Raw genomic sequence first — 12,188 nt, 5'->3', positions numbered from 1 at the left:
TTAGCAAATGAAGCCACAGTGGCAGGTAGGGTCCAGATAGCTACTAAATATCTGAAACTGGATTTGAACTCAGGCCTTCCTTACTTCAAGTCCAGAACTCTGTCCACTGTGCCAGCTAGCTTCCTTGAGATCACTTTACTATCCTGGGCCTCAGCTGTCATAATAGGCATCAGTTTGAATTATCTAACAGGCAATAGATGATGTATGATTGGAATTCAGGAGAGAGACTAGAGTTGGATAATATATCTGAGGATTATCTACATAGAAATGAAAAGTAAATTTGTGGGAGTCACTGAGCTCACCAAGTGAGAGAATGTAGGGGAGAATGGAAGATGACTAGGATGAATTTAGTCACTCTGTTGTTGAAGAACCCTTAGTTCTGGAAGCTTCTAGACTAAAACACCTACTGCTCTGCATAGCATTTATAGTTCTTCGTGTTTCTTTCTAATTGATTTTTGAAGCTGAGCCGTTCTCTGACCTCAGTATCTTATTTCCTGATTCTGTGCCTTTCCACATGGTGCCACCATGCCTGGAATGCCCTCCCTCTTCACTTCCACCTTTCAGAGACCCCCTGTTCCTCTTGGGCTCATTAAACTCAGGAACTGTTTCTTCTTAGGGTCTTTCTTATCTCCCAATAAAGGGTTTTCTCCTTTGTTGAATTTTTTTGCAACTCTTGTATCACTTCTTTTCCCCTATCCCTCACTTCATTGCATTATACTCATCTGTCTACATGTCAAAGAATCCTTCTCCTGGGTTTGCCCCAAAGCCCAGCCCAGGTGTCATCTCCTACATGAAATCTTTTCGCCATCTCTCCCTGCTCCCATCATCTCGTTATTTTGGAGCGAAAGGAAGAAGGAGAACAAGGATAAAATATGTTAATTCAATAAACATTTAATAAGCATTTGGCATGTGCTAGGCACTAGGGATACAATGATTTTTTAAAAAGTGTCTCAATTCCTGCCCTCAAGGAGCTTATAGTCTACCCTCGGGAATGTGAATATCAACTCAACCAAAATGAAGTACTGACTGTGGTAAAGCCCTTCCCTAGGTATTGGGAATACAAAGATCTAAAACATTAAAACAAAACAGTCCCTGCCCTTATAACACATGCTTCCTATACACACACTTGTAAACAAACATATATTTACATGCAAAATGTGTGTAAAATGCATGTTACATAATACATGTATGGATATCACATGATGCATGTATGTGGTCATTCAGTCACAGTTGTATCTGACTAAAACCCATTTGGTTTTTTTTTTGCTTGGCAAAGATCTCCAGCTCATTTTACAGATGAGGAAACTGAGGCCAACAGGATCAAGTGACTTGTCCAAGATCATATCGCTATTAATTTCTAATGCCAAATTTTAACTCAGTAAGATGAGTCTTCCTGATTCCCAGATTTGGGCTCTATCTACTGCACCTTCTAGCTACCCTATGTGTTATGCATATATATGTACATATATTATTATATATCAATAGGAATATTTATACATGTTTAAACACATACATGTACAATGCATGTATGTACATACAAAGGAATAACAATTATTAAAAGAAAGGAGTGACATTAATGAGCAGGAGATGGGGTAGATAAGGCTTCATGTAGGAGACAGCATTCGGATTATGCTTTGGAGGAATTGTGTAAAAAAATTCTCTGACATACACAAATGAGTGAAATGTAAGGTGGTGAGGGATGGGGAAAAAGAAGTGATTTGGACAATCAACCAAGAGACCAATAGGCACCTATTAAGCCCTTACTGTATACCTGGCACTGTACTAATATCCTAGGGATACAAAGACAAACTCAGAAATATTCTCTGCTTTCAAAGAATTTCTAATCTCTCATGGGGAGAGAAAGTCTACAATATAGAATTGTGTCCCCCCAATACCAGTCTGATTCGATGCCTTTCTCCTTTGTCTCCTGTATTTTGTTCACAGCTGTGCAGTCCTTACATACTTTAAATGACCAGATCTCTCACTTTGTGGTCACCAAGTCGAAGACCCTCGAAGAGGATCAAGACCCCTTTTTACCCACAGAAAAAGAATCTCTGAAGAACTCAATGACACTGATGAGACATCTCCTAATGGATGCCCAGGTACAGAGCGCCAAGAAAAAGCCTTTCCCAGAAAGTTTGGAATGTTTATTCCCCACCCTCTCCTCCAGTGTCTGAATGGGGGGGGGGGGATTCTCTGGGTATCTAATCTGTTGGAACAAGCACAACTCTCACATTCATTGATAGCTGCCTTCTGGTGTGAGACAAATGGTCGCGAAGGAGGCGTTCTATGTTATGGAAGATTGGATTGTTGAATTGGTCATGTTTCAAGTTCAAGGTTTAAAAAAGATTGTTTTAAGTCAAAGTCATAGGGCTTTAAACAAAGAATATAGTTGTTGTCTCTGAGAATCTAGCAAATCTTTTGTTATCTCTGGAAAAGTTAAAATCTATTTATTTGTAAGTTCGACAGTTCACAGCCTTCAAAGGTTCTTGGAGTAAATACTCCTACCTGAAAGGAAAGCTAACTAATGCATGGCTTTGGAGTAGATTGAAAGATTAGCAAGTAAGCAGACCAGCTGGAGTGGAATTGTTTTTTTTTTAATTGCTAATCTATATTATTTGGTTTCTATCATGGCTGTTGGGTTTTGTTTTTTACATATCGTGTATACCGCTTCATTTATATTTCACGCTCAGCTCAGAATATTTGTGCTTTACCTAGTCCTAGGTATAAAGCTTCATTGGTAGGTGATTCTCTCCTGGGAGGTTGGTGGGAAAACACTGGGTGTTTTAGTAATGATTTTTCATAGTGGAGAAACTCAATGAAATTAGGCTCTGTGGAACCGTCTTCTCTTGTCTCCAGTTGGAACCACTTCAGGACTTTATACAGTCATTATTTCCAATAAGTTGACTTGAGATGAATTTCCTCCATTCTTCTTTTGGCTGAATACCAATAAGGAAGGAATCGTCACCATATTTTCCTGTGAAAAATCTTAAACCAATGTTCCATTCTAATTTGTGCAATTTTAACATCTGTCTCTCTATTTTTGTTGGTGTGATAGTGGAAGTAAATACACACACGTATGTAAGTGTATATGTGTCTACAAATATATGTGTGTGTAATTGCCTAAAATGGTTACTATAAACCTTTTCACATTGGGGGAGGTTCTCTTCTATATAGAGCAAATGACAATTATTTTGGGGTTTGTTTTCCTGTTGCATGAAGGAGACGTGAATATTTTTCACAGCAATGTAGGTTCTGCCATATAGTCCAGTGTTCTCATAGAAGAGTGATGGAGACAATGTCTTAAAGCTCGATTTTTTGTCCTAATTCTAGGTAGCTTTTACAGGGAGTTTTTGAAAGTTTCATTTTAAGCAGTCTATTATTTTTTATATAAAGATCATTAAAATTTGCAACATATAAATTTGTGTAACCTAATAGTGAATCAATATTTTCTACTGGTGCCAAGGGTTTCCTGTAGTTATATTCAAGTATTATAATAAATATTTGTAGATAATGGAGCCACATATATGTATAAATACACATACAAAAGTATATATCCTCATAATATATGTATATAACAGATATATAAGCATATCTCATAATTTATGTATATATACGTGTGTATATCACACATTTAAGCATACACACATACATATTTATTTATTTATTTATTCCTTTTTATCCAGTGATCCTGTAACCTGAGTCTCTCATCAATGGCTTCTAGTCTTTGTCAGGGATGTTATAGAAGGGATTACTCTTTTAGGTCAGGGCTGGACAAGACGACCTCCAAAGTCCCTTCCAACTCCAAGAGTCTATGATTCTACTTTTTAACTGGGCAAAGCTTTTAATCATTCTCTGTGCATTAACGAGGGTTCCATGGGATTTGTGTGCAGAAAATACCCCAAATTATGCAAATCCTTTCATTGCTATTCACAGTTCCCCTCCTCTCTCCTTTACAATGAGTAGCTCACTCAGCTTCCCTCCTTTACTCCAGAGAGTCTGCTAGAGAATGGAAGTATTCTGAGGATACAACAGCCAATTTAAAAGGCCAGAGAAAAGAGAAATTTTTAAATAATTTGCACAATAAAAGAGAGTAATTGTCCCCCTAAAGGATTAGCTATCCCATGTGCAGATCCCCTCTGCTGAGGTTCTATTCTGTACCTAAACACTTTCTTTGAGGGAAGCATCTGGATGGATTGCTAAAGATATTCTATAAGCTCTAGCTTGCCAGGCTTTCAACTATAGAAGTGCCTGGGCACATCTGTTCCCTTCCCCAATGGTGTCATGCCTGCTCATTTCTAGGACTTGGCTTTGTAAACTGGGCCTTTATTAAGGGCACCCCCCTTTCCTGCCCTGTCAACACACTTGGCACCGTGGATCCTGAGAGGTCTCAGTAAAGAAACATTCTTCCTCAGGCAGTTACGATGGATTCAGAATTTAGACATTTATTAAAATGGTCAGAAATATCAGAGATCCTCTTATCTCTGCTCTCATCCCAAATCAATACCTTTTGGCCCCTTGTTTTCTTGTGTGAAATGACTTGGTATATGGGAGGAGAGGTGGACCCTCCATGAATTAGCTAACCTCCATAATGGGGAGATTCAGGTCAACATTCCCATCATACTAGGAAGACACATGGAAAGTCAAGAAGGTAAATGTACACACACACACATATGTACATACATACCTATATACACAGTCCCAACATATGCATAGCTATATACTCATACATGTGTGTATACATACACAGGTGTATATTTCTACATAGCTCTATCCATCTCCATTTCCACCACTTTCTCCCTCTCTCTATGTACATATATATGTATATATATATCCACCCTATTTCTCTCTAGCTCTCTATTAATCCTATTTATCTATGTCTCTGTTTCTCCTACCTACCTATCTCTCTCTCTCTCTCTCTCTCTCTCTATCCATCTATCTACCTACCTATCTATCTCTGTATCCACCCTATCTCTTCATTTACCTCCCAATCTCTGTCTGTCTGTCTGTCTCTCCATCCTATATCTCTATTTCTCTATTCACCCTACTGTTTATCTATGTCTTTGTTTTTCCTATTTATCTGTCTAAATATTCATCTATCTGTGTCTGTCTATTTATCTGTCCATCCATCCATCCAACTATCCATCCATCCATCTATCTATCTATCTATCTATCTATCTATCTATCTATCTATCTATCTATCCATCCATCCATCCATCCATCCATCCATCTACCTACCTACCTACCTACCTACCTACCTACCTACCTATCTATCTATCTATCTATCTATCTATCTATCTATCTATCTATCTATCTATCTATCCGTCCGTCCGTCTGTCTGTCTGTCTGTCTGTCTCTGTCTGTCTATCCCTGTCTGACTATCTGTCTCTATCTCTCCAATAACTCTCATTTATTGAGTGCTCTAAGGTTTAGAAGACACTTTGCACACATTGTCTCATTTGATCATCATTATGATACTGTGAGGTACATAATGTTGTTTTTTTATGGAACAGTGTTTGGACTTGGTAATGCTAATGATAAGTCCTTTGGTTGGGGTATAAAGTCGTCAAAGGGCCTTCCTCCTGGCCATTTGTGATTTAGTGAAAAGACAGAGGTTATGGAATTCTAGCTCAGCTGCCTGCTCCCTCTATGACCGTTCAACCTTTCAGGGGCTCAGTTTCCACATTTTTTAAAAAGAAGGATGGCGAGGAGAAGGGTTGAAATCCAGTCACACACACTCTTGCTGCATGGGATGACACCCAGGGCTCTAATAGCGATGAGCTTCTTCCATTTGCCCTAGCTTTCAAATCAAGATGGGATGAAGGAGGCTGCTGTCAGTCTTGCTCTACAGAGACAGTACTCATGTCCTTTCTCTCTAGGCCTGCTGACTTCCTGAAACATTGCAGGTGGTTATGACTGACTGTGGGTCCACTGTTGAAATCAGTGAAAGCCAGGCTGCCAAGAGACTCAGCATGTCATCAATAGTCTAGGGAAATGAGCAGGATTTGTGATTTGTGGGAGACTCCTGGCCCTCTACCAGCTCACATTACAGCCTGTCCATCTCCTAGTAGTTAATGCTTACAATGTGCTGCAAAAAATGCCTGTAACGGGATTAAAACAAGACAAAACTCCCATAAATTTGGGGTCAAACGCAGCTTTGCTAGTCACTAACTACTCATATGACCTTGTACACATCACTTAAATTTGGAGCCCTCTATTTCCTCCTCTGTAAAATAAAGGAATTGTACAAAAATGGCCTCTGGGGTCCCTCCCAACCAGAGCAATCTGACTCTAGGGAATTTGCCTGAGGCAAGCTGAGATGAAGTTGCTTGCCCAGAGTCCCAGGTTAGGTATCAGGGGTGGCATTTTCTTGACTGCAAAGCCATATTTCTCTCTGCTTCACAACATAGTACTTCTACATGGTCCAGTTGTGTAACTCTGAAACAGTACCCTTGAAAGGAACACCATTGAATCTCTCAGTTTCTTCCTGATTCTGCCTCTCTGAAAGTCTTACAGAAGAACCGACCACAGAGGAAATGTCCAAGGAGATGGCCTTTTCAGCAACAAGGGTGAGGATCTGGCCTTGAAGTCAAGGAAACCTGGGCTCAAATCCCACCCCTGATGCATGTCCTGGGACTCTGGGAAGCTTATCATATGGCTCATGTGCATAAATGCTTTACAAAGCTTTAAGTGCTCTATTGCTGAATCTTCCTTCTGTTGGTTCTCCCCAATTTACCCTGTCTATAACTTCTTTGTACATAGTAGTTTGCCTCCTGTCTCCCCTTTTAGACAGTCAGTTCCTTGAGGACAGAGGCCAGTTTTTTTTTTTATTCTCTTTCAAAGTCCCTAGCACTTAGCACAATACCTGGTACACAGTAGGTGTTCAATAAATGCTTGTTGACTGTCAACTACTCTTATAGAAGCTTGAGTTTCCTTCAAAGACCAGCTTTAATGCTACCTTCTCCATAAGGCTTTTTCCAGTTTCCTCATTTGCACAGTGCAATGAACATCAGTCCTGGAAACTGAAGTCCTGGATTCAGATCTCCCCTCTGATATGTATCACCCATATGATCTTAGACAAGTCACTTATCCAACCTGGAACTCAGTTTCTTCATCAGCAAATTAAATCAATTAGATTAGATGATGCCTACATCATTTCTAGTTCAAGATCTATGAGAATTCCATTCTTAAACCACCTTGTAGTTATTCTATCCATATTTATTTATATTGATATATTTATGATTTTAATTAATTAACTTATTCTAATATTTATAATATAGCTATTTTTTCTATTTGTAGTACAGCTACTTAATTTATTTTTATCTATATCTCTCTCTCTAAAGGACCAGCTGTCTTTAATAGAGTGTTGGATCTTGAGTCAGGAAGACCTCAGTTCAAATCTGAACCCAGACACTAGCTACATGCAAATCAATTAATCCTGCTTGCCTCAGTTTCCTCACCTGTAAGATGAGCTAGCGAAGGAAATGGCAAACCACTCTAGTTTCTTTGCTACAAAAACCCCAAAGAGTAGGACATGATTGAAGCTACTGAACAGCAACAACAGCATATTTCTCTATAGAAATTTTCTACATCTAGATTAATAGTATTTCTCAACCTGGAGTCTAAAAACTTAAAAAAAAAATTCTTTCTTTCTTAGTATAATAAGTATTATAAGTATATTATTCTATAATATAATACCATGCAATATAATATAACAATATAATATACTATAACATAATACAATGTAATATAACATAATATTATATTATATGTTATATATATAAATTGTAATATATGTTACCATATATATTGTAACATGTAGCCTTGTAATATGTTACTATATATATAAGCAGTTCAAACTGCTTCTCTTTTATTAAGATCCAAGTAAATATTGTATAGACCAGGACTCAATATAAGACAAACATGTTCAAAAAATATTCTATCATCAGCACCTCCAGGTAAATGTGTAGGATCAAGTAGCATTACCAACCATATATTACATAGGTTACTTTATATAATATAAAATATATATAATGTTATATTATATTATATTGTATTACATTGTTATACCATGTTATGTTATCATAATAAGTATAACCAATAATAATATTGGTTCTAAGGTAGAAGAGTATTTAGGGTGAGGCAATTGGGATTAAGCGACATACTCAGGGTCACACAAATTTGAACCCAAGACCTCCTATCTCCAGGCGTGGCACTCTATCCACTGAACCATCTACGTGCCCCTGTTTTTAAAAATGGTTTGTTAATTCTTTTACTATAATAAATGTCCTTTTAAATTCTATTTTTTAAATGCATTTAAAACCAGACTATGAAAAGGAGTCCATGACTAAAAATAATAATAATAAAGTTGAATCCCTACGCTAGAACGTAAAGTTCTTGGGGGACTGTTTCATTTGTGTGTGTATGGATGTGTGTGTTTCTAGTGCCTGGCCCACAGTAAATCCAGCCCAGTGCCTAGCCCCAAGTAAATACTCACTAAATGCTTGATGGTGGACTGACATCAATTCTTCTTATTGTCAGGGCAGTGTGGCAGTGCCCATTGGCAGGAGTCTCTCAGGACAGCCTGCACTCCTCCTCGAGGCATGCCCGTTCTCTCTGTTGGAGCCAGTAAGCCCTTCTAGGGGCAATCACTGCATCCATTCCTTTGCCTGGCCCTGTAATAAGCTTAGTGTCATGCTTATAAAAGCCGTTAATAGCATTTGATAATGATGAAACACTCTGACATCAGCTTACAACCTGAATGAAGTCAAGCACAAATGCCCTTTGAGGACCCGGAGGCAGATCTGAGTGTGACGGAGGGAAAAGTGTCATTGATTCAAGTCACATTTGTCTTGGAAGCAATAAATCCTGCTTAGGAAAGACGTCAGCAGCTGAGCAGTGCCTGGCGACAAAATTCTGCCACTGAGGATTAGGGCTGAGAGCAAACATATCTCCACAGCATAATAGGGGTGCCAAGAGTGACAGACAGCCTTGACAGTCCTTCCAACTGAATGCAATCCAGGGATAGCATCTCTTAGGGGGCAGTGAAGGAGGCCAGCGATTGTCTATTCATTTCCTTAATATATTCTGCATGCTGGTAGCAGTGGTGATGGGGAGGGTCATAGCATGGAGGTGAAGGACCCCCATTTACATTCCTTTCCACTGATGTCTTCCCGTCTCCCTAGAACATTGAACTTGGAATGTTTGGACTGATTCAGGAACTTGACTCAGGGTCTTTCCCTCTCCGGGACCCAGGCTCCAACAAAATTGCAGACTCAGCCCATGGTGATGAGATGCATAACACCAAGGGGAGGGGGGCGATACTTTGTGGGAGAAGATGAATTCTTTACACTCAGGCTGTGTGACTCTGCATACTAAAAGGCGTTGATTACAGCAAATTTAATCTCCCATTGGCATTTCTTTTCTTTCCTCCTCTCTCCAAAGATAGCATGCTGTTTAGTAAGGACAGAACTGACTATTTTGGGGTAAGCAACCCATTCCTTCCATTTGGTGGAAAGAGCATTGGCCTTGGAGTCAAAGGACTTGGGTTCAGATTTCATCTAGGGGACCTTGGGCAAATACCTTAACCTCTGTGGACCTCAGTGTCCTCATCTCTAAAATGAGGGTGTTGGACTAGAATGTTTATGAGACCCCTTCCAACTCTAGAGGCATGAGCCTATAATTTCTAAAGCCAGTGTTAGCTGCTTAGTTCTCTTGTGTCAATGTGGAATCTAGAAACCGTGAACTTGTAGCCTAGTAAGATCTGATGAACCCCAAGTTTTAGGACTAGCTGATAAACTGGAGACTCCAAAGGTAGGACTGGTTCCCTGTTCCCATGAGCATCCACCCTGAAGGGAATCTCAGGCTAGCAGTTTCAGACTGAATAATGGATCCTAAGGTAAAAGACAATCCCAGTTAGGTGAGGTTAAGCAAAATTTGAGTGCCTCTTTTTGCCTCCAGAAGCTTCTCCCATTGTACAGTTTCTAGACGCCACGTCAACACTAGTGACACCAATTCAATAAACATTTTTTTAAGAAAGTGGCCCAGAACATGCTTACCCACGGGCCAGCAATGTCAGATGTTGCTCATAGGACTAATATGGTTCCTGTACTAGCTAGCGGTGGCTGGAAAGTGTCTTGGAGACATTTGGTGGTATCTGAAGGGACAAGCTGCCTTTTCCAGTGATGGGCAGGAGGTGGTATGATTTGAATGAATGTTTTGCTCTTCCAGAATTGAACCAAAATGTTTGTGGCTAGTGTGTGTCTATTGCCAACCAGGGTAAAAATGAGCCCAAAGCCACTTAGAAAACCAACAAACAAGAGTATTCTAGTCTTTGAGTAGTTCCTAAAGAAAGATCTGAAAGGGCAGTTTTGGAAAGATTCTGATGAGCCAAAGAATGCATAAGGGACAGCAACAATCAAGTTGATGAGGGTCCTTGAGATGTGTCATGTACGGAACTAGACTGGCAACCTGGGATAGAGGAGCAGAATAACCATATTTGAAGGTCTTTGTGATAAAAAATAATTAGCTGCCCTTTAGACCAGAGGCTCTTTACCTTTTTCCGTCATGGATTCCTCTAGCAGTCTGGTGAAGCCTATGGAGCCCTTGGCAGAATAATGTTTTAAAATACATAAAATAAAATACATAGGATTACAAAGAAAACTTTCTCAGAATAGCATTTTAAAAATTTCTTTAAATTTAAAAAAATTTTTTAAAGTTCATGGAGTACAAGTTAAGAAACTTTGCATTAGACCAGAAAGGTGGTTCATGATTATCTCTTTAAGTGATTTAAAGGCTATCAGTTTGAACAGGGGTTAAACTGATTCTGTTAGGCTGCAGAGGGAAAAGGAAGGAAGGAAAGAAGGAAGGAAAAGAGGAAGGAAGGAAGGAAGGAAGGAAGGAAGGAAGGAAGGAAGGAAGGAAGGAAGGAAGGAAGGAAGGAAGGAAGGAAGGAAGGAAGGAAGGAAGGAAGGAAGGAAGGAAGGAAGGGAGGAAGGAAGGAAGGAAAAGAGGAAGGAAGGAAAAGAGGAAGGAAGGAAGGAAGGAAGGAAGGAAGGAAGGAAGGAAGGAAGGAAGGAAGGAAGGAAGGAAGGAAGGAAGGAAGGAAGGAAGGAAGGAAAAGAGGAAAGAAGGAAGGAAGGAAGGAAGGAAGGAAGGAAGGAAGGAAGGAAGGAAGGAAAGGGAAGGAGAGAGGGAGGAAGGAAAGGAGGAAGGAAGAAAGGAAGGAAGAGAAGAAGGAAGGACCCAGGCAGATAAAGCATTTCTTAAGAGTTTATTATGTATCAGGCACTATGCTGAGCACTGAGGATTCAAACAAAGACATATTCATCAGTCCATCTGGGATCAAACAATAAACACCAAGGCCTGCTTCCTAACAAGAGGTGTCCAGAAAGAGAATGGGCCTCTTCATGCAGGAGTGGGTCTCCTTCCTGATGCTGTTCCTAGAGCTCTTCTAGAAGTCCCCTTTATGAAGACCAGTTTGCATTATGTTGAAATCATTTCTTTTTCAGGTATGGCTTAGACTGTCGGGTCACAGATGTCTCTTCCAGCTCCAAGACTCTGTGAACATTATGAACATTATGTAGGCTAGTTTGTCTAGAATGTAAAGTGGCAAAAACAGAATGGTATGAAATCTTTCTGGAGAGATAAACTACAGCCAGATTCAGTAGGAATTCAAATGCAAAATGGAAGCTTTTCTATATTAATTTTCCTCCAGATGTTACAAGAAGACCCTCAATCTTCTTGAGCAGGGGAGTGACTTAAGCAGAATTCTAGTCATTTGAACTTTGGGTAAGAGTCAAGATCAGCACTGACTTTCCCTTAAAGGCTCTTAAACTGTGAAATCAGCCCTGTGAAATGGAGAGGATGACTTTTATTATAAGCGAAAAGGACTAAATCTATTATTTCTTCCATATAGAGAGTTCCCCAATATCAATTTAGACCCGTAACTTAGTCACAATTCATAGTTTTAGAAGATTGCCTGAGCCACTGAGGTCACAGCCACCCAGTGCTTGGTGTGCAGATCTTCTACTCTTAGGGGGCAGTACTTGATCAACCCCCCCAAACTCTGTCTCTTAAGAAACTGATCCAAGGGTAGGTAAGTTGAAAACCTGTGAATGCAAGCCAACTTCCAGCTCTGAAAGGTCAGTCAGGCAAGAAAACATTTGAGCAAACCTCTTAGGATTTAG

The 12,188-nt window shown here is 39.7% G+C and overlaps 1 protein-coding gene across 1 annotated transcript in view; it reads left to right on the top strand.

Moving 5' to 3' along the window:
• KAZN (kazrin, periplakin interacting protein) overlaps nt 1-12,188 on the top strand; it is a 1,589,619-nt gene that overhangs the window by 366,283 nt on the left and 1,211,148 nt on the right. Inside the window, exon 2 of the mRNA XM_056825274.1 lies at nt 1,945-2,102. Coding sequence (XP_056681252.1) covers nt 1,945-2,102 — 158 coding nt within the window. The remainder of the gene's footprint in view (nt 1-1,944; nt 2,103-12,188) is intronic.

The sequence above is a fragment of the Monodelphis domestica genome, chromosome 4 (genome assembly GCF_027887165.1).
Source record: "Monodelphis domestica isolate mMonDom1 chromosome 4, mMonDom1.pri, whole genome shotgun sequence".
Taxonomy (NCBI): Eukaryota; Metazoa; Chordata; class Mammalia; order Didelphimorphia; family Didelphidae; genus Monodelphis; species Monodelphis domestica.
The sequence above is the reverse complement of the archived record's forward strand: the minus strand, read 5'-3'. Positions and strand labels throughout refer to the sequence as shown.